The sequence below is a fragment of the Molothrus aeneus genome, chromosome 12, assembly GCF_037042795.1.
Source record: "Molothrus aeneus isolate 106 chromosome 12, BPBGC_Maene_1.0, whole genome shotgun sequence".
Lineage (NCBI taxonomy): Eukaryota > Metazoa > Chordata > Aves > Passeriformes > Icteridae > Molothrus > Molothrus aeneus.
Window position 1 is genome coordinate 10996516 of NC_089657.1, and position 27520 is coordinate 11024035.

Consider the following 27520-nt stretch of genomic DNA (forward strand, 5'->3'; position numbering starts at 1 on the left):
CCCCCTCCATCATGCCCCCCACCCCAACGTGTGCTGCCCATGCCCCAAAAGCGCTGCTAATAGGCAGGGGCACAGGCAGGTCTGTCAGGGGTCAGGGGAACAGGGGCAGAGTGAGTAGGATATATGGGGACTACACAACAGCATCCTGCTCCAGATTCCTGCCAGGGAAACCACCCTGCCTCCTGCAGGGCACCCTGGCCGCCACAGATCAGGAGATGTAGCAAAAATGCAGAATGCTGTGCCCAAAACAGAGTGCTGAAGCACCTTAAAAGTTACAGAGAGATGGGCCAAGCCCCCCAGCCAAGCTCTGGTCCATATCAGGGACCCTACCAAGACCTCCACATGGCCTCTCCCTGGCTGAGGATGTGTTAATGGAAGCTATGTTTACACAGGGCATGTACAGCTGTAATTACAGGCATGATGTTATGATAACAGGAAATCCGTGCCCTGTGGAGATGCAGGCAGAGAAAGGCACGCATGGAGCTATTTGCTAATTGCCACAAGCAGCCTTTTGTGCCCAGGCAGGGTGCAGGAAGTGAAGGCTCCCCCTCTCCAGGCTGGAGCCATCACACCCACCTCTGCCCACCCTGCCCAGGTCAATGACAAGGCCAGATGGACAGAGGATCCAGATGGACAGAACTTGACCCCTGGCAGCTCCAGGGCAAGCCCACCTGCCCCCAAGGCATGACAGGATGGGCTCTGAACAACCACCAGTGAGGACTCACCTTCCTTTTGTCATAACCCTTCCAAGAGGGCAGAGGCTTTGTAAATTCAGTTGGCAGAGAGAAGCAAGAGGAAATTTCCCCTCATGGGCCCTTTGCACATTACCCCAAATATATCACTTTATTATGGAGGCCCAGCCCAACCAGTACCCCACAAAGGGCAAGAGGTCACCCCTCCCCATCAGCACCACTGAGGGCTTTCCTACCTTTTTGATCTTCCCGCTCCGTGTGCCCGCAAAGACAACAGTTTGTCCTCTGTAGTCATAGGCAGCCACCGAGGTCATGCCATCCTCCTTATCCACAAACAGAGGGGTCCCCTCGATGGTGACAGTCCCTCCCAGGGGCTGGTTAAAATCCTGGCCACAGAAGTTGTCGTCGATCTGCAGCGGCTGTCAGAAGAAAGCAGAGGAGAGTTGAGCTTTTTGCCAATGCCTCAACACATTGGACCCCACAGATGGCAATCAGCCACCTCCTACCTTCACCCCCCAGCTACAGCACCTTTGGCAGCCTCCTGCTGCAGCCATCCCACCTCACCAGCCAAGGGAAGGCATGGGTTGCCATTTCCCTAACATTCCCTACAGGCTGATGTAAGGCATTGGGACAGATGCACTGCATGCAGGCCCTCTCTACATTTGAACAGGCTCTCTGTCCCCTGCATCCTACAGAGCAGCACGTACAAACACAGCAGGAGCCAGAGGAGCATCCCTGCTCCCCCCTCCATCCCCGCCAGTGCCATCTCAGACACGTGGGATGCCAGCACAAGCTCCCCAGCACACACACATTCCTCTCCTCCTCATCCCAGCACTAGCTTCAAAAAAAAATCAGCTTGGCAGCGAGGCAGGAGGGGCTGAATCCTGCACCCCAGCCTTCCCCCAAAGAAAAAACACTTCCCAGACAAGGCCATGCCAAGGCAAACAAGTCAGGGCTCCTGGAAGAGCTTCCCTTCACATAGCAAAGCCTCCAGCAAACACACTACCCACCTGCCAGCCCTGTTCCTCCTCCCGCAGGAACGTCTTTGGGAAATCCCCACATTTTTTCCATGCTGCCTTGCCCCAGACAAGGGCCTGGCTCAGCCAGCTGCCTCCTCAGTTCAGATCAAACCCACAGATATGGGAGAAGCTCTTGCAAGTTTCCCCTCTGCCTGGGGAAAGGCAGAAGCAGGGCTGCACTGGCCTCTATCCACTCTCAGGGTTGTGAGAGCATAGACTTCCTTCAAGGACAGTGTGATGATGGGCAAGGCAAAGACAAAGGGATACCCTCTGTGAAAGATGAGATGCAGGCAGGGGAGTGGACCAGGACCAGATCCACAACATTCACCCCTACCTCGAGGATCCTCACCTGACCTGCTGAGCAGAACAACAGACCCTGGCCACAGCTGTCTGGCCTGGGGGGCACATGGGCCTCCCGGTGTTCCCACACGAGGCCACAGCCTCACGTGCTCACACAGCACCAGCAAAATCCCTGCTCTGTCCCAGGCAGCGAAGGGCTTTGCCAAATCCCCAAGGGTGGCACCGGGCCTGGATGCAGGAGGGTAAAGAGGCAAGGCAGGCATGGCTGACAGGGAGACAGCCTGCTCCGGTCACGGGATTCTTCCGCTTCACAAGGCTCCTTATATAATTTTGAATTTAAAGGGGAGAGAGGTTTTTTGGCAAGCAGCAGGCTCCAAATGCATGCCAGTCCCCAAGGGGTTTTAAATCCATACCGCATGTGCACAGAGCATATGGGAAAATGCCGAGCTCCCAAGCTCCACGTACGCAAGGGCAGTACAGAGCTCTGTAATTCTGCCTGGGAAGTGAGGATCAGCCCAGACTGGCTCCCACCAACAGGCATCCATGTGGGGGTGAGAAAACACACCACTTTTCTGTGCCCCAGCACAATACACTTGCAGCTTCAATGGCATCGGCCTCCCACAGCCATGGCAGGGCTGCTCGCCCTCCCCACCGTGCCACCATTCCAGCTCCAGGGCCAATCCCTACTGCAGCAGGAATTCAGTGCTGTGTCAGCCTTCCAAAAGGGAAGGAGCAGTCACACTCAGCCCATCCGACACTCTGGGGATTCCCCCTCATTTACTCTAACTTCTGGTTTTGGGTGTTGAGTTAATGTACAAAGATCAACTCCTTCCCTGCCTGACTGTTGCTCACGCTTCCCTGAACTAGGGAAACTCTTACAGCCAATCATGACAGACATGGGGATCCCCAAAACAGGAACATGGGCACTGCATGTCTCTGCAACCACAAAAAAAAGAGGGAAGGGGAAATCACAAGCTCTCCACTCATCCTCTGAATGCCACCCTTGCCCTTTCCTATCCATTGGCCAACACACACTAAACATCCTCCTCTGCATTACGAGAATAGGAATTTTAAAACAGCAGATCCTAGAAAATTATCTTCCTAATCACAGAGTGAGATGCGAGCAATGCTCCAGCCGATACACAGCTCCCATCCAAATACCTGGGATTTCTCAGCTGCTTTGCTGGGGAAAAGATTCTGTCCCCCACAGCCCAAATAAACCCCAGCATCTCCCACCCAGCCATCTGCAGCAGCAGAAGGGATCAGGGCAATGCCACAAAGGTATTCAAGCCCTGGCACCCCTGGGTGCAGGTTCTGCTCTCTCTGAGCTCAATCTGCAGCTTCCCCAACCCCACGGCTGCTGAATATGCAAGAGGAGAGATGTTTATGGTGTTTACTGCTCTCTGCTTTGTCTCAACATACTCTCTGGGAAATGACAAATACAGCTGCGCTCTGGGACCGAGGAACTCCCGCCGCCGCCATGCCGACAGCACCTCGATAAATAATTACGCCGACAATTAGCTCATTAACAGCAAACTGCCTCGTTAGGGAAGCGCAGGCGGCGCAGAGGTCGGGCCAAGGGCGGCAGTGCCGGGGTTGTGGAACCCACCGACATCCCTGGCAGATGCGGGCTGCAGGGAGAGGCAAGGCAGAGGGACAGAGGGCAGGATGGACAGAGGGACAGCTGTGCCCCAGCCGGTGCTGGCAGGGACAGACACACACCACGGCACGTGGGAGACAGTGACCTTGCAGCGTTTGAGCCTGCGGATGCTGGGATCTGCAGGAGACACTGGGATCAGCAGGAGGCATCGGGATCTGCCCACTCTCGCATTTACATACATGGGTTTTTGCAGGGACCACAGCCTTCAGCCTCTTGCAAGGGGGGTTGCAGTGTTTCTTTTGGGGGTGTGGGGGTTTTTATTAAATTATTTTTAGCTTTTGTTTTAATTTCCATGCTTTTCTTTGGCACCCCTCTCAGTTGCCCCTGGCTCAGACACCCCAGGGCAGCTATTTGCACAGCACAGCAGTCTTCTCTCTCCCACCACTGTTTTTTCCTCCCCAAAACAGGGTCAGGAAATTCGGATTTCCTGGGGAAAGGGACCTGAAGGAGGGGGAAGGCAGGCCCACAGCGAGCAGGAGCGGGTGTCTCCTGATATGCCTTGTCTCATTGCCTCTCTTCAAGCCCACTTACGAAAGCAATGAGGGAGCAGACAGCACGACAAGGCTCGCATCACTCAGCATTATTAATTAGCCAGTAATTCGCCAGTTAACACCATTATAGGCTCACCCTCTTCCCCCTGTGCACCTCCAGGGGCTGTGATGGAGGATGTGGAGGGATGCAAAGAGCCAGGGAGGTTACAGGAGGCTGGTACTGAGTGCCAGGCTGGGATGCCAGGCTTTTTGTGCATTAATCGCTGCTCAGGAATAATCCGAGTGTGGTACAGTTTGTTACCACCTGCATTTCTCTGGCTGCCCCGGAAAGGATTTGGCTTATCCTGGCCCACTTTCAGCCAGTTTGTCACCAGCCATTGTCCTGTGCCAGCAAGCTGGGCAGCAAGCCTTACTGAGGAGTCAAAACTCATTTTCTCCCTGGGGTAGCCCAGGGAAAGCTGATGCCACATCCCACTGGCTCCAGGCACTGGCTCTGCCCACGCTGCCAGCCCAGGAGTCAAGGGCTCCAGGAACTCTAAATAACTCCCTGCTGCAACATCTGCACTCCAGCTGCAGCCCAGTGCCCTTTCCCAGCCCTGCTACACCAGTCCTTGCTCCCCCGAGTTTGGGAACAGGAGCATACCTGGCCCCAGGCACAAAGACATCCCAGCCCTGCTCTGTACAGGGGAAGGAAAGAGCCAGGCTACACAACACCAAACCCCTCTGAGTGAAACCTGGGAGCAGCAAAGCCTCTGGAGAGGTTCAGGGGCAGTTTAGGCAGTGGGGCTGGCACAGGGAAATGGCCTGGGTGCTTCCACAAGGTGCCTCTGCTGCATTTGGAAGTCTATGCTCAGGTCTTGGGTCTCACACCAGTGTGAGGAGTCTCCTTACAGAGCCAGCTCCCTTCCCACTTCCACTTCTGGATCCCAGAAGGAGGGAGAGAGAAATGGGAAGCAGGAATTCAGTCCACTCACCAGCACTGGAGAGGAATCACTAACATCTCCTGAGCTATCTGCCAAACCTGGTAGCCTCTCCTCCCAGCTCCAGCACCAGCTCTGGAGAATCAGAGCTACCCTGCAGCACTGAGGATGAGTATCCATTGGTCCTGCACAGCTTGAGGTCTGGGAGTGCAGTGCTGACAAAACCTCCTCCAGCTTGGGCCAGCCTCAGCCCCTTACTGCCATGAAGGAGCAGAGCAAGAGAGCTCCTTGCACATTTCCATATGGATGGGGTGTAAATCCCAAGCAACCACTGACCTGAGCAATTACATTTTGCCCCCTTAAAAATTAAAAAAACAGCATGTCCTTTATTTTCTGGCCTGTCCTCACCACCAAGAGATGGTGACACACCATGACTGCCATGACCCACCCCAGAGGTGGCTTTATTTTATTAGGGGCACCAAAATTCCTGCCAGAGAGAGGCTACATACTTCCAGTGGTCTGGTTTTGCCTGTGCTCAACACAGCAAGGATCTGAGGGCTTGACTTATCATCCACTCATGTCCTGCCCCACTCTGCCCAGCAGCTGGAGAAGGACTGGGACAGAAAACACCACCTGGTTCTCCTGGAGGAGGGTGTCACTCCCCAGCCCAACTCACACAAAAGCAGGAGCCTCCCCATCACAGCACACATCCTTCCACCCCACAAGAGCCATATCTGCAGGACCCAGAAAGTACCTTGAGATCCACTCACTCCCAGGCAGCAATCCTACAACCATCAGAGTTTAAAACCATCTCTGGAGTGCAGGGGGGCAGAGCAGCCTCCCCAAACCCGGGGATGTGGGGCACTGGAGAGGTGAGCCAGGAGCACAGAAGGCAGCACTGAGCAGCTCCACGGCAGAGCCAGCAGCTGCACGGCCCAACAGGCAGCCGTGTAACGATTTCATCATTTTCCAGCAAAATTGAATTAGTTCAAAGCCAAAATCTGATTTGTGAGCCCAGCGCTCTTGACAGCAAACCCTTTACTTTGTCAGGCAGCTGTTAGCTGTCTCCTTCAGGGTGCAGTGAGGACGGTGGGAGAGAGGGCAGGGCTGCTCCACAGGGACCCCCCCAACAACCTGCCTGCACCCAAAGCTCTGCTTGAGCATGCCTGGGGGCTTGCTGATGGGTGCTGAACACCAACAAGCCAGACCTGGGGGAGGTGGGTGATAGCAGGTGGGTCAGGACCTCCACCAGACCCTCCCAAACACACACACCAGCAGCCCAAGCCTGCCCCAGCCCCACATCTGACCCTACGCAGGGACTATCCAGCCTATGACCTCTCCATCACCTGGAGTCGTAGTCTCCAGCACCTACTACTGGTTTGTAACATTGCCCAGAAATAAATGCAGTAACAGTAACAGTTCAATGAGAAAACAAACCCAAGAGCCAAGCCGGGAGGTCTCCTGCCCACCAGGACTCAGAGGTCCCACGCTGAGCAGCTGAGACACCAGCAGGGAGCAGAGGCACCCAGGTGGGAACCAGGCAGGAAAACACCTCTCTGGGGACAGAGGGGAGGGCTCCCTCAGCTGGGAATCACTGTTCCAGGATAGCAGCACTCGCCTCCTGCACCGCTGGATGGCAGTTTGCACTGGTCACTCTCAAAAGCTACCCCACTGACAGTGCCTTGTGCCCTCCCAGCACCCCATGGAGAGGATGTGGTCCCTCCCTGCTGAACATCTGACCAATTTCTGCTGGAACCACGAGCCTCCCCACCTCCCTCCATCAGGTCAGTGCTCCTGTCCTGCACATCCTGCTGCTTCCAACACCTCCTGCTTGGCCACTGCCAAGCCCCAGGTGACACAACACCCACAAACCCACACATGCCATCTGCAAGGGACTCCACAGCAGAGCTGCAGCAGATGGCCTGAGCATACCCCCCTCCCAGCCCCAGCTCACTGACACTGCCCATATCCACAGGGAAAACACAGCTCAGGTCAAATCACTGGGAAAGGTCCAGCTAGAGAACACCACCAGAAACAGTCTGGCTTGAGTAAAGACAGGTAGAAACTCACCGAGTTGATGCAGCCCAACTCCTTATTCAAGAGCCAGGGCAGGGAGAGTTTCCCTTCCCCTCTGTAGCATGACTGGATACGCTCCTTGATCTTATCCTTGATCTTCTTCAATGTGAAGAGGCAGAGCACAGACTCTTTGGGAGGTTTAACCCTATTTTTCTGGCCCTGGGAGAAGATGGTGAAGAGGATATCCTCCTGCTCTGAGATGCCCAGGTACTTGGCCAAAGCCTTGCCAGGCTTGGTCAGGTAGGCATCCTGGATCAGCCGGTACTCGATGCCGTCCTGCACGCAGCCAATGGGGAATTCCACATAGGAGTAGAACTTGGGGTCATCCACACAGAGGCGGACGATCTTGGAGGTGAAAAACTGCTCCCCAGTGGAGTCAGGAGAGGTCAGCTGGGTGTCCAGCTGCAGGGTCAGGTAGTAAACAAACTGCTCGCTGCTGAAGCTGTAGATGTAGTAGATGTCAAAGGTGGGGAACTTGGAGAGTGTATCCGAGGGGATTTTGAGCTGCGAGGAGACAAACTCATCCTGGTAGACAAAGCCAAACATCTCTGCGTTCTCCTCGTTGGCCATCAGCTTGCGGCTGGACAGAGTGGGGAAGTACTCCGACTTGCCATCAATGGGCGTCCCAATGAAGAGCTTGTTCTGCCCGTTCAGCACCTCGATGATGACACCGGACATGGTGCCCGACTCGTTGACGCTGGAGAGGTAGTGCTCCTTGCGGTGGTGGGGCTCGCCCAGCTTGAAGAGGTCGTCCAGCCGCAGGAACTGGCAAATCCCCTGGGAGGCACTGCCGCAGGCAATCAGCCGGTTCCCCGAGTAGTCCACCAGCAGCAGTTTGTTCACGTTGTTGGTCGTGACCAGCCCGTGCGGGCAGGACTGGACGCTGGGCGGAGGGTAACACTTCTCATTGTCCTCCACGGGCCCCGTCACGTGGGTCCTCAGGAGCGTGAGGTTATTGGAGAGCTTGTAGATCCGATTGACAGCCCCCACGTAGACCTCCCCGGTTTTGTTATGGACCACCAAGTGTGTCAAGCTCCAGTCTGTAACCGGGAAAGTCCTAAAGGGAGATTTGGGGCTGCCTTCCGCCAGCGGTAGCCAGGTGCTCCCCAAGAGCAGCAAGGTCCAAATGTGGATGGACAAGTGGTGCTTGAGCCAAAGGAGCCACATTGCAGCAGCCTCACATCCAGCCAAGGCCATGCCCAAACCCAGCCACAAAATAAATAGAAACAAATCCAAACTAAAGGGATGGGGGAGGGAGGAGGAGCTAATGGGAAACACTCTCCTCTGCTTCCTCTGCACTCCGCATTCAGGGCATCGTGGGCGTGGCCAGTCCAGTCAACCCTAGAGGGAGAAAGACAAGAAAAGTGGGGTTAGGAGGCTTTCCTGCAGTCTCAAGCATGTTCCACCCCACCCAGAAGACTCTGCTGCTTCACATTTTTCTAGCAGGCAGAAGAGACCCCGACCTGCTGCCCCAGTCCCACTCCACGGCAGTGTTGGGAATGGATGCAAAATCCCAGCTAGCAGCAAGCACAGCCCAAGCCCCTACACAGAGGGGGATCTCAAAAGCACCTTTTTAAAGGAGTTGAGAGAGCCAAGAGCCCTGGCATGTTGCCCACTATCCTGCCACCTGCCTGCCAGGAGGGGCATGGGCAGGAGGGGTTGGAGGGAACACACGGGCATGGCAAGGACAAGCCCGTCCTTCTGGCATTTCTATGCACTAGAAAACACAGGTCCAGACATGGGACAGTTGGTTTGAGAGGCTCCAGAGGGACAAGGGGGTACACGCAGTGGGGCTAGAATGCTCTGCCTGCTGCTGTGCCACAGCTGGGGCTCACCAACAGGGAGCAGCAAAGCAGTGGGGAGCCAGCCAAATACCCCACAGCAGGGTGACCTTTGCATCCCAGCAGCAGGGAGGAGATGGTCACAGAAAACCAGTGCACACGCTGCTCTCTGCGTCAGTTCAGCAGCCCCTCCATGATACCCCATCGCTGTCTTCTCCATCCACCCTCCCCATACAGGCACAAGCACCCCTAGACTAACCTGGGGTTGTGTAAACCCCCGTGGCCAGCACACAGCCCATCCCACCATCACAATCCATCCCAATCCATCCTCCCCAGGTGGGACCAAGGCCCATGGCTGGGGCACCAGCTCCGTTTCCCAGCCAATGCAGATAAGCCACTCCAGAAGGGAGTGGAGGAGAAGGAGAGCCTCTCCCTCTCTCCTTATCACCCATCTCTGACTCAGCCCAGGATAACCTCCAAGAGGATCCCCAGCAGGGAGTGGCACAGGTAGGAAACATGGCCCGCGGTGACTGGCAGCTCTGCCAGATCCCAGCCCTGGCAGGGCAGGGTGTCAGAGGGCAGCCAGCTGCCATATCAGCAGGGCTGAACGCTGCCCCACCCTCAGCATCCTGCCCTTGGCAGGGCTGTGGGACCCACCAGCTAGGCCACATGCAAACCTTGGTGGGCTGCACCATCACTGAGCCAGCACTGAGCCATACAGCTACCCCAACATTCCATACAGCATCCCTCACTTCTGCTGCTCCCCTCCCAAGCCACAGAGCCAGAGAAACTTTTTTCCCCTTCTCCAACTCCCAACATACACAAGATTCCTCTCTCCCTTTTTCAGGGCAAGCCCAGCCCTGGCCACCCCTGCAGCCCCAGATATGTTGGGCAAAGCTTCTGCACCACTTCCAAACCCTCTCTGCACATCTGCCTCTGCCCACAATGCTCCTCACCCTGCTGTCTTTGACTTCCCAACGCATCCACCTCCAAGGCAACAGTCTCAAGGGACACTGGGACAATGGCACGTGAGCAGCACTGAGACCAAATCCAGATGCCACAAAGCTCCATAGGTGTGGAAGCAACAAAAGCACCACCCTGGAAATCATCCCCATGGTCCTAATCACCCATTCCTACCACCTTGTCCAACACTGGGAGTCTCCCAACAAAGAATAGGTGGCGACAACACTGTCAGGGCAAGGGCACTCCCAGAAGACACTCACACTACTCAGAATCTTCATTTTTCTGAGCTTGTTGGTAAGAAAATAAAGACAAGCACCCCAGATCAGAGCTTATTAGCCCCAAACCACATTGATGTGGGACCAAGTGGCACTGTGAGCATAAACCCACTGGTTAGCCCAGAAAGCCACAGCCCAGCAGCTGTAGGCATTGGGGTTTCCTGAATGAAACCAGAGAGTGGTTTCCCACCCCAAGAAACTGGCACAGCTGTCACCAAGACACTGCTCCCATGAGGCTGAGCCCTCAGGAACAACACAGTGGCTGCCTGGCAAGGAGACCAACACCAAATTCATGTGTCAGTGATGTGCCAAGGAGAGAAGGAACAGGGAAGATGGGGAAGGTGACAGGGGGAGATTGGTGCAGTGTGGGGATGCCAACCACAGCATCTCCTGCCAGGATGAGAGAGCACGACAGGGAACTTGCTTTCTTGGTGCATTTCTATGATTCACTGCTTCTATTTCAGGAAGTGGGTGAGAGAACTAGAGGTCGAGCTGCTGCCACAAACCAGGGCTAGAAAGCCCAACAGGAGATTCCCAAATTAACGTAGGGAACTGCAAATCAGAAGTTGGAATGAGAGCAAAGTGAGGCAGAGCTGGGGCAAGCTGAGAGATGACACTCTGCAGAGCTCCTCAGAGATTTCTGCTCCTAAATATACTGCAGCAGCAACATCTCGTCCTAGTGACCTGACACCAGTGGTGGTTTTGTCCAGTAAAAACCATCAGCGATTATTAATAAAAATAAAACAGCACAAATGGTTAGTTTGTCTGCTTTCTTTGGGATTCAGTGATATGGGTTCCTGAACTTTGAACTAAAGCAGGGCTCAAGCCCACCACGGTGCAGGCGGCCCTGCACTGCTCCCTGCCCATGGGAGCAGCAGCCAGAGGGCATTTCCCTGCTGTCACACAGCCTCCAAGAGCCATGGAGAGGTCACAGTGCAGCTAAGGCAGGGCAGCTCCTCCACTGGCACACTCTTTAAACCACAGGGCACCCAAACACCTGGGGCTGCACTCAAGTAGCACCTTGCCCTGGGGTCACCCAGTCCAGGGCCACCATATGACTGTCACCACAAACACATCCAGTGCAGTCCAAAGCATGGAAAACCCTGGGCAGATACCTGGCACCAAGCCCTGCCCTGAAACAGGCAGCAATAAAATAATTCACCCCAGCCTGGCTGCATGCATGCCAGCTGGGAGAGCAGGACCACAAATGCAGCTGGCAGTGCTGCTGGGCAGCTGTGATGCAGCACAGAGCATCTGCAGCACTGAGCATCCCCAGGGCTCACCCCACAGAGGGGCCACACCTCAGGCCAGACAGCACCACAGGCTTGTGTTTTGATTTCCATGTGCACACACAAACACGTAATATATGTATATACACACACGTGTATTTATAGAAGGAAGCCAGCCATCAGAAACAAAGCCAGCACAAGAGCCAAATCCTCCCCAGTCCTCTTCATCCCCCTTGGAAAGGACATTTGCTCACAGTTTCACCTCAAAGTGGCCACACTGAGATGGCTGCAGCCTCTGCAAAATTCAGATGGGGGTCACCCACCTCAGCAGGGCCAACACTCACAGATCCCAGCCTCTCCCTATGAGCCTTTCAGCAGCAAGCAATGGACATGCCCCAGGGATGCCAGTGCCCCCCTTCCTGGCTGCTGGAGAGGTGGCAAGGGGCAGCAGCACTCATCCCCCCAGGCTGAGAGCTCCCTGGTCCTGCAGTAAGCCCAAAGACCTGTGCTTGGGATGGGAGATCACACTTTGGGAAAACAATCATCACTTCTGATAGCACAAAGCAAGAGTACTGGGATGGAAAAACTAACCTTAAAAGGCAAAGACTGGACAGAGAGTTAAGGACCACCTCTCCACTCATCCAGGCAGCAAGTCCAAGAGTCAGCACCAGCCTACAAAGCAGCAGCCCTCAGGGGAGCACCCACAGACAGGGTTTAAACACGCAGACAGGCACAGAGGTGCAGATCTGGCACTCACAGACCCACCTGCCATCCCTGCTTTTCCATCAACATGACCCCAGCAGATTCACTCCCAGCAAAACACCCCGAGAGCTTTATAGCCTTGCACTTTAGCAAGGGAAGTTGGAGAAGAGAAGGTGTGGGATTGAAAACCCCCACATAACCCACCCACAAAAGGGGAAATGGCATCTAAAGGGCCTCTACCTGTAATCCCTCCAAGTCACTTGCTGCTCTCAGCAATAAGAACAGCCAAGAAGGGACCAGCTACAAGCTGCCAGTAATTAGCAAAGGGGAGAGAGGGGAGATTATCCAGGGGAGAAAAAAGCCTTTAGGCCACAGGAGAGGCAGCCTCACCCTAGAGCTCCTGTATTTTTAGGTTCATCTGCCTGGGGAAAGCCTTGCCATGAGGAAAGCCTGGTGGTGGTACAAATTCGAGCTGCGCTACACATGCAATTGCTGCAACAGGGCTAAACTTTAACTCCTTCTTCCACTGCATGCAGTCATTGAAAACTATTTGGTTAAAGTCCCTCCCTAGTCAGTGAGTTAAATCATTAAAAACCTTATCCCTGGCTCAAACCACACCCTGATGAAATCAATGGCAGGCTCTGAAGCTGCCCCAACCTCCATTACTATCACCCAATCAAGAATATCTTCAGTTTCTTCCCAGGTTCCTGCCATCCCTCCCAGGCAGGGGCTGAGGATTCCATCCTGCCATCCACCCCAGCTTCCAATACTGCCCTGCAAGGATCTTCTGGGCAAAGAATTCAGCCTCTTTTGTTCTGAGAAACATGACAAGGAGAAGCAGCCATCTACTGCCCAAGGGCTCATGAAGCTTGACCCTCAGCAAAAAGGAGCATAAAAGAACAAGCAGTGAGGAAATTAAATAGCATTTCTCAAGTGCACAATTCCCCTTCTCTGGTCCTCTGAAAGAAGTCATGTCATGCCAAGAACAGCTTGAACTCCAGAACAGCTCTGGAGCCACTACGTGCGCTCACCACTGAGGGACTGCAGGCTGCTCTGCAGAGAGCCCTCCAGAAAGGGCTCACAAGCATTTCCGAGCTGGAAACCCAGGCTCCCACAACCACAGTGTCCCAAGGCAAGGAGGCACATGAGGACAGCCTCAGCAGCCCTTCCAGGAAACCAGGCATGGACAGAGACCTTACACATTTCCCAAACCCATACACCAGAAGTGAGAGTTGGTGGCTGTCCTTTGCCTTATTCCCATAACTCACCTGGGTATCACAGTCCATACAGGACTGTGCAAGGGCTGCTGAGGGGTTTTCTGTTTGCAGCTCACGTGCTGGATCTGCACTTCCCAGGAGGAAAGTGCCCCCCCCACCTTCCCTTGTGCTCCCTGCAGCTGAGAGAGGAGTACACAGACCTGGACCAGTGCACAGCCCGTGGGTAATCATCCACACAGGACACAGCCTGCTGCTTCCCACCCTACTGCAGGAAGTTTGTCCATCAGCATACACAGAGCACAACACTTCCAGCCCCTCTGTGCCTCTCATCATCCACAGACCCCAACCCAAGGCACCAGGAAAGCAGCCATGGGACTGTGGCTTCCTACTCTCTGCACCCAGGTCAACTCAAGGCTTCAAACACCAGCCTGATGTGAATTTTGTCACCTCAGTCAGGACCAATTAATAACATCTTGCCCACATCTTAAGAGCAATGTAGTACAGACCAAATTCCCTGAAGGCCACCCCCCACTTTGGCTTTGGCCCACACACTCCAGACTCTGATTCTCACAACCCATCAGTCCACTGCCCCACATAAATGTCCCAAAAACCAGCCCTGCTGGCAGAGGTCACCATGGTCCAGCTGGACCTGCAGAGACCCAGAAGGTCACCCACAAGCAAGGTCTCTAAACAACAGAGAAGCCCAACAAGAAATCCTCTGGCCATCAGCATCCTTCCCTTGTCTGATCTCATTCCCTGCGGAATAACACATCACTCCTCACTCCCCAGCCTGCTGCTCCACATCCCTCACTGGGCCAGGGCAGCCACAAACACAAGCCATGATCTTATCTTCCCCAGATCAATGCCCCTCTTCCAGCCCAGCTCTCCAAGCTGCATTTTCACCTCTCTGTCACAAGCGCTCTCCCCATATCCCAGAGGGAATCTGGAGAGATCCCTCTTTGCAATGGAGCACTGCCACAGGAGGACTCCTGGTTGCTGGATCCCCTCTACTCCAGCAAAGTGAGGTCATTCTGGGGTTGGTTTAATGCCAGCTAAGCTGAAACTCCCATGGTTCTGCCTGGCCCCTTGCTGACACCAGCACTTGTGCTGTCCTGTGGCGAGCCAAGCACGACTGCCATCACATTAGTTCTGATTAAAACAACCACAAAACTTCTCCAAATGAGTTTTCCCAAGCCATGTGTTCTTCTCCTTCCCCTACCACCCTCCCATCCTTCCCCCTCTGCTGTTTCAGTTATGCTGCCCCAAGAACCACAGCTGGAAACAGTTCAGGTCCTGGCTCTGCTTCCCCTGCGGCGTTTCCAGCTCAGCACAGCCCCGTGTTTTATTTTCCCAAGGTGAAGCTGACTCAGGAGAAGTGAGACATCCAGAGAGAGAGCAGAGCCTCACCTGGCAATGGGACAGGCAGAGACAGGAAGAGGAAAAGCCCAAAAGTCTCCCCACAGCAACACCACCACAGGGGAAACTGTTCTGAGAGTCCAAAAGCAGCTTCATTCACAGCACCACGGGCAAAGAGCATCTGATATTAACAGGGAGATGCCACAGCAGTGACTGTGCCTGTGCTCTGCTTTCCTATGGGCAGTGCCAACACAGCACACCCCACCCCAATTCCCCACAGCAAGGGGGTCTCACCCACCAGACCTGGGCAGAGCACACTTCAAAGCATGGGTGCAGCCATGAGCTGCTGGCTGGGAGGGAGAGCAGAGCAAGGCTTCTCCTCTTCCTGTAGATCCCAGCTGCAGCCCCAAGCCAGGTTAGACACAGGCATCACCTTGCTACTGTGGCCTGATGCCATGCATGAGGAGCTGAGATTCCAACAGGCATCAGCATCATGGACCAGCTCCTTCCGTGCAGAGCCGAGAGGAGGCGGCTGCTCGCCTGTGCTGGGAGGGCTGCCCGAGCACCTCTGCCAAAAACCCACTTTCTGCTAATGAAAGTGGCTGGATGGCAGCTCCAGCAAGTGCCACCACCCCCACAGAAGGCCAGGGAGCCCTACAAGGCACAGCCAGTGGGCCAAGAGGTCCTGCTGTGCTGGGAGCTGACACGCTGCCCGGCACTGTGGCATCCCTCCCTCCCAGCCCTCTCCCGCTCTGCCAGCGCCCCAGGGGCACCTCGGCCGTGCTGATCAGGAATAACAGCGAGAGCCGGGGAGGCCGGGGCCGCTGGCAGCGTCATGGGGCTCGGCAGGCAGCGGCTCTCCTTCGGAAACGGCGCTGCTTTCCTGCCTTCCTCCTCCCCCATTTCTTCCCGATGACATCAGCCTGAAAAACAGGTTCTTGACTTCAGCAGGGCTCATCGGGCCGATTCTGGTCCCAGCAAAGAGGGGAGAGCCCCCCCCTTGACTCCAGAGAGGAAGCAGCCATCCAGGAGCCGGACACGGAGATAAGCGGCAGCGGGCAGGCAGGGACCCTGCCAGCATGCCAACACTTGTAGGAATAAAAACCATGGAGAAGCAGGATGGGGGTGGAGGGAATGCGACACTGGGGAACAGATATAAATGTTTTACAGAGGCCGTGGCAGCTGGAAGCTGGGGCTCATGCCCCGGCTCTGACACTGCTCTGCTACAGGGCAGCCAGATCTACCCAGTGCAAAAGTCAAATCCCAGGGCAGGGAAGACTCCCATCGCACTCCAGCTCCCAGAGCCCAACAGCAAGCCCTCAGGCTGGCCAAAATGACGATGCAGGACTTAACACTACCCAGCAAAGCCTTCCGAGGGCCACAAAGCTGGACACGGACCAGCAGGGAACACGATCCTGCGAAACATCCTGCCCACCAGCCAAGCTCCAAGATTATTTTTAAACTCCTCCTAAAATATTTTTGGGTTTTCCTCTTCCCCTGTTGAAACTAACAGTCTGCACAGGAAGAGCGAAGCAACCGCCCGTACACAAAGCCCGGCCGCATGCACAAAGCAAACAAGTTAGTGCCATTACAATCACCTGCGATGTTATCGGCAGCTCTGACGGGGTCGGCATTGGCAGGAGGAAATGTGGTTTTTACATCGTGCCACTTGAAACAAGTGTGACCATCCTTCCTCCCCCCGGCAGCACCCGCTCATGCCAATACCCTGGTAAAGTAGGGGAACAGCCCGTAGATGTGGGGCTACACATACAGGAAATTTCTCCCCCTAACACAGGAATTTGCGTCTTCTCTTGCCAGGAATTTACTTCTGTGAGAGAGAGACTGAATATTTTGACAAACAGTTGTTTAACTAAACACATAAAGCAAAGGGCCTCACAAGGCTCCTACAATGACACCAAGCCTTGCTTGGATGGGGAGGTGAATCTGCAAAGGATCAGGCCCCCGACATTGACACTACCCCAGAGATGCTCAGAGCATCCAAGCTTCCCAATAATTTTGGGAAACCATCCCCGCTCCCAACCCCTCACATGCCAGGCTACATCTCTGCTCCTCCAAACTCCCAAGAATACATGAAGAGTCACTCAACATTTATCAGTTCAAAACACATGTGCAATTAGCAGGATTTTTTTTTCCTCCCTCCAGTATAATTATACATGTTTTAATGCAATTACCACCCCTGTATTTTGTACATTAAACAGTAGGCAACCCAAGGAAGAGAGACGCTTTTATTTTTCTTGGCTTTGCCTTCCTGAAAATAATACTATGTTGCAAGATAACTCCGGAAGAAGGGCTTATCTTCACCAGAAAAAGAGGGAGAGAAGAAAAAAAAAAAATACGGGAAGAGGGAAGGAGAAATCTCACAAAGAGAAAGCAGGGATTGCAGTGTCTCTCCACGCTGCCCTCACCCTCCAGTCCCTACACAAACCTGTACCTGGAAACCAGATAGCACAGACAGGACTCGGAAGCAGCCTCAGCCCTTCGCCATCACCAACAGAAAGGAAAACTGAACCAAGAGAACGGTCCTGGTTACTCAAGCTGGGGTCATTAGCCAGATTAAAGCTCCGAGCTCCGGCCAGCAGCACGGAGAGCAAAGTGCAGCTAAACTGCCCAAATTGGATTAGCAGCGCTCCCGGGCCTCTGTGCCAATTTGGCTGGCAGATTGAGGGATGCTCAGGATGAGGAGGTGGGCAGCGAGCCCCAGGGCTGATCTGCAGGCTGCCGGTGGGGAGAGGAGGGATGAGGAAGAGATGGTCCCTGCACAGCATGTCCCCCAGAGCCACACAGCCTGACTCTGGCACCCCTGGCATGTTCTCACCTCGGGCACTTTCTCCAGCAAAATCCCTCACAATCTCAGCTCAAGGAGCAAAGAGGATATCGCACCCTGGCTCGCACCAGGCCCTGAGCTGACCCCAGCAATAAAAAATCTCCTCTGTGCTTCAGGCAGCTCACGAGGGTCTCTGGCCCCAGGCACAGACCGGCACAGCTGGGCACAGGCCGGGGGTGGATTTGGCTCTCATGACACCATAGGGACAGAGGAATCACCCAAAACAGTCCATCTTGCATCATGCAAGCAACTTCAGAGGAGAAAGGAGCAAAAGTGTTTGTGGAATGTGAGCCTGATGACCTGGATGTGGAGTTTTCTTCCAGACTCGAACATCTTGACATACCAGCAACAAAGAGGAGGCGTTCCAAGCCTTGGCTAAAGGGAAAATAAACTTTGAGATGTTTTTCATTCAGGTCTTTAAATGGTGGCTTCCACCTGGAACAAGGGCTGGAGGCAGCCACAGAGTGCTCAGGGAAGCAAGGCAAACAAGGACACCTTCCTGTGTCTGGCCACGCTCTGACAAACCTATGGGAAGGTGTGGGCTTGGATACACCACATGGCAAGTGCAGAACAGAAGAGCCAGGACTGCCCATGCCTGGCACTGAAACCACCAAAACTTATTTATTGTCTGCAGCTTTTCCCCTCCATGAGGCACAAGATGTTTGCTCAAATGTGATCTCCAAGCATAGCAGGCAGACCATGTTGGGGTATCTACACCCCAGGCTGCACCCTCAGGAAGGCTAAGAGGGGCATGGATGTGTCAGAGCACACCTGTTCTCACCAAGCACCACATATCTGTAGTGGGATGTTCCCCAGAGCACGGCATGGAACACTTCCCAGGTACAGCCAGAGAAGAAGCTGGTTGTCTCCAGTCTAAAGCCAAACCAGCCACCTCACCAGTGGATGGTGGCAAACACTTGCTCCTCCTCATTTTGCATGAAGCCATGGCACTCAGCACCTTGCTGGGAAAAGGGGCCCCAATCCAAACTCAGGAAAGTTAAGGAGTCGTGGTACACGCTGAACCAAGCTCCAGATCACTCATAATTCCCAGCCTTTGGGCCTCTCTCTACACACATGGTACATCACCAAGCTATTCACTGGTCAAACCCTGGCCAGGAACCCTCTAATCACTAGTTTTTTCCACATAGCACGCAAACTTGAAGGAGACATTAATGGATCAGAGACGACAACAGTCTAAGTTCTCAATACGTGCATTCCACCAGTTCAGATCAATGAAAAATTCAAGCTTGCAGGCAGTGAGGATGGCATTATGGGCATTGGGGTGACCCATGCCCACCCTCCTGTCACTGCACAGACATGGCAGCACCCCTGCTGTCCTGGCTCTTCCAAGGCTCCCCTTCCATTGAGCCAGAGGTGCCAAAAACCACGACTGACTCCTCAATGAGGACACAAATGACCAAGGCACCAGAACACCCTACCCAGGAAGGCAATTACAACAAAGCCCAGCGGGACCCGGCACAAGCCCGGCAGGGTAACGCTCCCCCGGTTCGAGGAGCCGGCGTCTCCAGCCCCGCAGCACCGGGAACTGCCGGCTCAGGGCTGGCTCCGCTCCCGCGGCGCTGAGCGCTGCAGCCAGCAGCAAGGCAGCTAGCAACAAAGGCCCTGACCCACACTCAGCCGAGAGAATAAACACACCCGAGCTCCCTTCATTAGCTCCGATCCCAGGGCCACATCCTTCGCTTTGTTCGGCAGAAGTCAAACGCAGCGAAGCCGCGGCAATCACCGGCCCGGCGTGACACGGGCAGGCAGGGAGCAGGGCAGGGGCAGCCCCGGGTCCGCCGCCGTGGAGGAGGGGAGGCAGCCCTGCCAGCACGCAGCAGCAGCGCCGCTCTATTGCCCTCTCCATGTCGGCTGCTTCAGCCGAGCCCCGCTGAAGCACAGTGCCCGGGAGCCGCCGGCACGGCCCTGGGCCCCGTCTGCAGCGGAGTTCAGAGGAGTTTGTTTATCTCTGCCTCGCTCGGGGAAAGGGCTTTGTGTGACGGAGCACAAGGGCTCTGGCTCCGCGGCTCCGTGCATCAAGGCAGATGCCTGCGCTCTGCTCCAAATCTGATGCTTCTATTAAAAAAAAAAAAAAAAAAAAAAGCCAAGAGGTGGAAAACTCTCCCCGACGCCGCTATCATGGTGCTAACAAAAGCGACGTCGCCAAAACTTTAATCTTCAGGGTAGCAGCTGCAGAAAGCCCAGGCACCCGGGGGAGCAGGAGCCAGGCAGCCCCCGGCGCTGCCTCCCCGCAGCCCCTCGAGAGCAGCGAGCGCATCCAGGCTTGTCTCTCTCGGAGGAGCGGCAGCCAAAGCCACAGGCGGATGGGGAGCACCAGATCACACGCATGATCGGGTATTCTGAATCCAAACTTCCTTACCAGCCTTCCTCACAGCCCCGTGTCGCCACACCGCTGCCGGCACCGGCATCCACTGGCACCAGCAGATCACTCGGCGGCGAGCGGGAAGAAGAAAAAAACCTTCCCTCCTTGCAGCCACTTAAGAAATTATCCATGCATCCTCCCAGAGGCATCTGCCCCACTGCTTTTCCTTGGCTTCTTCACCTTTCCGCCCTGTTCGGTCACCAGTGTCTTAAGAGAGAGACATCGAGTCACTCATTTTACCCACTGAGTATATACAAAAGACCCTGGGATTGTTCAGGAAGCAATTAGCCGCTGTTCAGAGGAAAATGGTGTTTTCAAATGGATAACCTTTGATGTAGTCAATAGCCTCAGCTCCTCTTTTTTTTCCCCCTTTCTTTTTAATTCTTGCAGCCGCACACGAAAGAAAATAAAAAAGAAAAAAAATTAAAAAGAAATCCAGCAAAAGGCTGATAATTCCCCCCGACACAGCTCTCGCTCAGCAAAAAAGGATTTTCTCGCAAGCCGGAGGAAAAGCAGCTTCGGCAGGCGGCTCATCTGCCCAACTTTTCTCCCCTCCGTGTCCCGGAGCATACGAGAAGGATCATGAATATTCATCCCCCCCGTTAGCAGGTTCTGCTTTTGTTTTGTCCTCCCCAAGCAGAAGCCAGAGGGGAGCTAACAAGTGAGGTTAATGCCTGTCTTTTCTCTCCCATCCGTCTCCTCTTTAACCAGTGACCTTCATGTTAAGCCCTGTTTACACACCAGCCCCCCTCCCCTGGCTCCCCCTACCCCGGCGCTCGGCCAGAGGCAGAAGGAAGAATTTTCCCCCAAGGAAGGAGAAGGCGATTGCGGGATTCCGGGATTTATTTCAGCATGCCACAGAGATTTTGCAAATCCCTCCCCGATCGCACGCCGGAGCTGCCGCGTGTGTTCGCTGGGCTAAGGAAAGGGGCTAAGGGACCTCGCAGCCGGTTTTATCCGCCGCCTTCCACGCTCACACCGGCGGCGGGAGGCGCGCACCGGCGCAGCCCCGCACAGGTACCGCAGCCTCCCACGCCTCGCTCGGAGCTGCCCGGCGCTGCGCTGCCAAACTACAGCGCGATCACAATAGTAACGATCACAGGCGAGGGCGACGGCAGCCATCTCACCCTATCCCATCCTACCCCATCCCATCCCGCAGGGCGCCCACGGCACCTCCCCGCCGGCGGCCGGGGAGCGCGGAGGGAACGGCGGCGCTGTGGGCTCCAGGACGAGCCCAGCCCGGATGCCGCTCACCGCGCCCCGGCGGGATGCGGGGATGTGAAGCGGCGAGAATACGTGAATGGATACGGGATAGCACAATGCGGGGCAGTGCGGACACAGCGGTGACAGCGAGAATGCGGGGCAGCACGATGCGGGGATGGCAGCGGGGTTGCAGGGCAGGGCAGATCCGTGATCCAAGGCAGCCAGCACGGAAGGGCTGAGCCCGGCTCACGTCCCCGGCGTTGCCGGACCCGGCGGGGCTGGGGCAGCGAACGCCGCCGAGAGCCGGGGCGGGAGGGGGCAGCGGGGAGGGAGGAGAGGAGGGAGGCGGCCGAGCCCCGCCGCTACACCGGGTAGGGAGGCACCGCTGGCACCGGCTCCCCGCGGGAGCGCCCCGGCCCGAGTAGCTCCGCGATGGGAGGCGGCCCTCAGCCCGTCCAGCCCGTACCTGCCCGGTCCCCGGCACACACCGCTACGAGATCCACTCGGGGCGTGCGGCGGATAAAGAAAGAGGCTCGGTCCCGGCGCGGTTTTGTCCCCCCGCGGGAGGCGGCTCCCGGAGCCGCGGGGCGCAATGCGGGCTGGTCCCGGCGGCAGCAGCGCGGCGCCGGCCCTGCCCGGCCCAGCCCAGCCCAGCCCTGCCCGGCCGCCGCGGCCCCTCCGCGCCCCCCGACGGGGCCGCCGTGCCCTGCCCGGGCCAGCCCTCCGCCGTCGCCGCGGTGCCAATAAAGCCAAATATTTTAGGGGAGCGATAAAGCCAAATCCGCGTTATTTTTAGCGAACCGACCGATCGCGCTCATCGCGCCGCGCCCGAAAGTTGCAGCCGGGTTACTCACGGCTCCGGTCCCGGCTCGCCTCCGCCGTGCCAGCCATAATTGCATTCCACACCAAGCCGCCCGCCGGGCCGCCGCCGCCTTCGCCGCCGCCGCTGCCTCCTTCTCCTCCGTCCCCTCCTCCTCCTCCTCCTCCGCGCCCGCCTGCCCCCGCCGTCGCCGCCGCCGCCCGGGGCTCCGCGCCCGCCTCGCTCTCGCCGCCGCCGCTGCCCCGCATGAATGGGACGGGGCGCGGGGCCCCGACGGAACGCCGCCCGCCGCGCGCGCCCCCGCCGCGCGCACGCGCGCACGCCCCGCACCGGCGGCGCGAGGGAAGAGCCCGGGGAGGCGGGGGCGCGCCCGCGGGGCCGCCTGCAGGGGGCGCCATAGGCGGGGAGAGGGGGCGGGGCCGGGAGAGGCGGGCGGGGAGATGTGGGTGGAGCCTCCCCGCCCCTCCCGCCTTTAAAGGGGCGATGCCGCGGGAGGGGCCCCGCTAAAAGCGGTCACCGAACGCGGGGCCGATGGGACCGCGCCCACCTAAGTGTCCGCCCCCGCCGCTCTCCTGCCCCCCACGGCCGGAGCTCAGTCCCCAGGGCTGCCCATCCCACTGGCACCGCATCCAGTCCGTCTAAAATTAAAATTACAAAAGGGGAGAAAAAGAATAAAAAACATTAAAATATATTAATTGCAGGTCTGAAGTGGTCGTTTGTATTTTTTTAAGCACGATCGGTATTATGCACTCTTGCAACCTTCCCCTACTTTTCCCTCTCACCAGACAGACCCTCGTTATCTTTGTGCCAGCCACAGAGTCCCTTCCCAGAGACAGCAGTGCCACCGTGGCACTCTGCCTCTGCACCCCGCTCTGCCTGTCCTCTCTTTGGTGAGGCCCTAATGAAATGCTCCATCATCTCTCCAATGGAGGGACCTTTGTGAAAATCAGCAGGAATAAATAGAGTGTTTGTCACTGGGACCTGCACAGATTTCAGAAGAGACCTTTAAGATGGAAATGACAGGAGTGGATCTTTCCAGACCTCCCCATTAGGAGATGGAGCTGTAAATGGTTCTGGTTCACTGGGACCCCATCATTTGCTGCAGGACAGGGGCAGTCGGTGCAAGCTGGCTTGTTTAGACAGGTTTTCCTGGCTGCAACCAGCCAGACCTTTAGCCCCACCAGCTCTCAGCACAGGGACACTTTGTCCTTTTGACACTTTGTCCTTTACACGCCATGGGATCTGGGAGCTGCCCCATCTGAAGGAAGGTGTGTGCTCACCTTGTGCAGGCACACATGCAGACATCCTCTGCAAGATCCCAGCAGGTGTGTGTGTGTCCACAAACCCACAGGAGCTCCTTGCCCTCTCTGACAGGAGGAACAGAATTCCATAGCTGTAGAGAGCAGCACAAGGCGCTTTGGGAGAGGACATGAAAGGAGAGCACAAGGCACAGGTGAGTCTCAGGTACCAGAACAGAGAAGAAAATGGACCTTCAGAGGTTCAAGTGAGAGTAGGGAGGAAAATAGAGGAGAAAAAGGGTGACTTGGTTGAGTTTTTCAGCAGAGCTGCACTCCCCTCAGCACCCTCAGCACCGCAATGCTCACACCTCACTCAGAGCCCCCCTGAGAGCTGAGATGATGTCCCTGCAAACTTGGACAACAAGGTTTTCTTCTCATTTATCACCCCATCCCGCCCTCGCCAGCATCCATTTCCAGGAGGTCGGAGGAGCTGAGAACAGCCCCATTCCCCCAGGGCACAGTACCAGGGGCTGCCATTCTCCCACCTCTTGTTTGTGCAGGGACACACATGGGGCCCAGACTTAAAAGCTTTCCAGAGAGAGGAGACATCATCAAGCTCTGCCGGCAGGGAAGTGGCTGGGATTTGGATCACTTCCCCCAGACTGAAAGAAACACTTCTCCTTTTTTTTTTCCCCCCCTTCCTCCATGAGACTAAATTTAGTGAATACCTTTCACATTAAAAACTTGTCAGGTATTCACATTCAAAGAGGCTGCTGCTCCTGTCTCTCAGGGGAGTTACCGAGACAGCAAAACCTCTTAAACGAATAAAAAAGAAGGGAGAGATATTCAGGCAATCTCCCACTACTGCTTTTAAATCCACTCTCTCCCAGGGCTGCTGCCGGGGCACCTTGGTCCCACGGCTGCCATCTCCTGCCACCGAGGCAAAAAGAGAGGGATGAGTTCTCCGTGCCCAGAGCAGGATGCAGCAGCCCTGCCCCTGGGCCAGTGCTGCCATTTCCCCTGGCACGGGAAACTGGAGCCATTTATTTCTGCTGCAAGATGTATTTGTCCACATATACCCAGTGACAAGGGGAACCAAGGTGGTGGAGCTGAGAAAAGAGCGGGCACCTGGCGGAGAGCGCTCCTTCCTGACGCACCGAGGGCCCAGCCCTGAGAGAAGGGAAGAGAATAAAACAGAAAGGAAATCCCAGAATCACCCATGCCCGTGGCCAGCAAGGTCAGGAGGGAGCTGGCAGGGGACATTGCGCTTTGTGTCGGGTGGGAAACAGCCCCGGGCTGCAGTGACCCGCAGAGCTGCTCGGCGGCTCAAAGGACACCGCGCCCGGGGCACCGGGACACGCTTGTCACTCACACGGCTGCCCCCGCGTCTGGGCACCGCGCCCCGCAGACAGACCCTCGTTATCTCACAAGCTTGGCCTTTTATCCTGTCTCCCAGGGGGCTGCCGTGCTCATCCACAGCCCCCTGCTCATCCTCATCCTCATCCTCATCCCGCGGGCTGACAGCCCGGCCGTGCCCCAGGAACCGGCGGGAGCGGCACCGAAAGCGCTCCCGGCTCCCAGGGAGGGCTGGGGGCTGGGGAGGGCTGAGAGGGAGGGCTGGGGGCTGAGGATGGATGCGAGGGAGGGCTGGGCGCTGAGGATGGATGCCAGGAACTGCTGGGGGCTGAGGATGACTCCGGAGGCAGCTGGACTCAAACTCAGCAGTGAGGGATAAGGGCTGAGGGGTTCACCCCGCTCCTGCTCTCTGTGCTAAACTCGGCACTTCTCACCCAGCTTCGACCAGAATCACATCGAGACACAAACTGCTCCTGGGGTGTCTGGGGCACTTTGTGTGTGTTAGCAGAGAGACTGAAAGGCATCTTGTTCTCTAAAAGCAGCCCGAGAACTGCTTTGTCAAAACCAGAAACTAACTGGGAGAGGATTAAGGCACTGGAGAGAGCCCAAAGAGATGGGGAAGCTTTTCTACTCTGCTCTCCCAGTCTGAGCGGTGAGGGACCAAAAAAAAAAATCAGAAAAAAAATCACAATTTTTCTTCTGTTTGCACTTTTTGATTGCTAAAAAATTCTGCTAAAAGGCAGAGTTCTGCACAGTGCAGGAGTCAGGACCACACCACTTCCCTTGGTTATCACCCACAGGTGGAAAAATTTTCAGGAAATGAACCCCCATGAACCTGCAACCCCAGTTTAAACCCCCTGCACTGAACACAGAGGGATCAAAGAAACTCAGTGGCCTCAGCCCAAAGGTTTTTAGGCTGTGAAATCTGACTGGCCCAGAGAACAGTCTGGAATCCAAATGTGGGCTTTGGGGACCTCCCAGCCAGACTCTGCAGCTCTGCTCTGCCCAAGGCGATGCCCCCGATGGGCATGGGCACCAGGAGGGATCCACTCTGCCCAGATGGCAGCAATGGGGTTTTTCCCTCCTCCCACCCTCACAGAGTCTTTGCTAATCCAGCCTCAGGAGCAGAAAGGATGAGCAGCCAGGCTGGGGAGCTGCACTGCATCTGACCAGAGGGTTTGTCAAAGTTTTCCAGGAGGCATCAGCAGCCCTTTAAGCTCCTTGACAGCCAGGATAACAAACTGTGTCTGTGGACCTCTGGGGATCCAGGGTGGAATTAAGATGGGTAATGGATAGAGCCATTTTTCAGGGAATTGCAGCTGCATGAAGGGCACTGGGCAAAAGGTGCTGGAGAGGCACACGGGGCAGGGACACAGGGTGGCACAGGGCTGTCACCAGGGTAGCAGCATTCCTTCACTCCTGGCTCTGCCTGGAAGGGAAGGCACTTTGCTGTCTGCCAGAACAGCTTTCATCCTCTGCCTGCTGCTACAGCCCCCTGCAGATCACAGTGTCCACAAAGGGGCAAGCAGCCCCTCTGTCCAGCCCACCACATTCATGTTCCTGGGGATTTGCTGGGCTGGCAGCACCACTGCTCATTTCAGCAAGAGGATCTTCTTGGAGGGGATCAGGAGAAAGACAAGCCTGGGAATATCCTCATTTTCTCAGCCTGTCACACTGGCAGTGATGCACACCTTGATTTGGGAAGAGCTTTGCTGGGATGGGTGCTGGGAGCTGTGGGTGTGGGAGAGGCTCTGGGGGCCCCTGCCGGGCCTGTGACAGGAGATTGGTCTGGACATGGGAGCCAGGGAAGGACACACAGCCACAGTGGGGGGAGACAGACAGCCAGGGGCATGGCTCTGCTCTTCCCAAAGCTGATCCCCAGCTCCCGGCCCCTCCCATGACTGTGTATCCACCAGCCCACAAATCATGCATGCACCAGCCCATCCCCGGGGGCCAGGGAGGTCCTGCAGAGAACCCCTCTGGCCATACCTGCTCCAGCTGAGCTCCTCCCCAGCTCCTTCATCCCTCAGCCCTGTGACTCATGACGGTGCTTAATTAGCAGGATGCCTGATGCAGACACCTGTCAACTCCTCCGAGACAACCAGCCTTTCACGTTGGCTGCCCCGGGGCTGTTCGGCAGGAACAGCTCTCTCTCCTATTGATATTCCTTCATCTCAGCCTATTTTCCAAGCCGTCAAGCTGCCATCCCAACCCTCCCAGGCCTGGCAGTGCTGGGGAAAGCAGCCTGATGTCCATCAGCTCCTAGACTTTGATCCCACCTCAGCAGCCCCTCAGGAGTGCTGGAACCACTTTGTGCTTCCCCTGGCAGCCCAACATCCGTGCACCAAGCACAGACTTTGAGTCAGGGCAATGTTGAAGACAGGGAAAAAGTCACTGCCCCATTCCCCAGGACCCCACAAAGCCTCCAAGGTGCTCTACCATGGACTCCTCCCTGCTCTGCCTCAGTCTGCTGTGCTGCTGTTTATTCCCACCTGCTCCATACCCTCCCTGCCAGGGTCAGCTGAGGACCTTTTCCATGGAGCAGATTCGCCTCCTCCCTCACTCTTAGGATCATGTGTCACTGTCCACTTCCCAAAGGCTTTCTGGTCCTCCACCAGTGCAGGGAGCAGAGATTCTGAGCTGAGCATGTGTGGGCACAAGGGAAGGCTGCAGCAGCCTTAGAACATCCCCCCTGCATTTCATCCATGGGGAGAAGGCAGAAAATGGCACTATCAAAAGCAGATGATGTACCACTCAGACAAAACTTCAGGCTGTAGCTCCCTCCACTTCTAGGTGCCAGGCTCTATTTCTAGGATGGCTGTTTTGCCATCAAGTCATGGAAAGATCAACACCAAATCCTCTGGAGGCACAAAAATTCACCTCTGTCACAAGGAACAAGTGGGTGGCCATGAGACATCAAGGAGTCCCTTCCCTTTCTCGAGTACCCATGTAAAATTAAAATGGACAAGGAAGAAGCTGCTGTAAATAATGCAT

The 27520-nt window shown here is 56.0% G+C and overlaps 1 protein-coding gene across 1 annotated transcript in view; it reads right to left on the reverse strand.

The window, feature by feature from the left end:
* The window catches only part of PLXNA1 (plexin A1), a 115541-nt gene extending 93465 nt beyond the window's left edge, over nt 1-22076 (reverse strand). The window contains exons 1-3 of the mRNA XM_066558382.1: nt 21967-22076; nt 7153-8499; nt 929-1111 (exon numbers count right to left, since the gene is read on the reverse strand). Of these exons, the coding sequence (XP_066414479.1) occupies nt 929-1111; nt 7153-8355 (1386 nt within the window). The 5' untranslated portion in view covers nt 8356-8499; nt 21967-22076. The remainder of the gene's footprint in view (nt 1-928; nt 1112-7152; nt 8500-21966) is intronic.
* Nucleotides 22077-27520: the final 5444 nt, after the last annotated feature.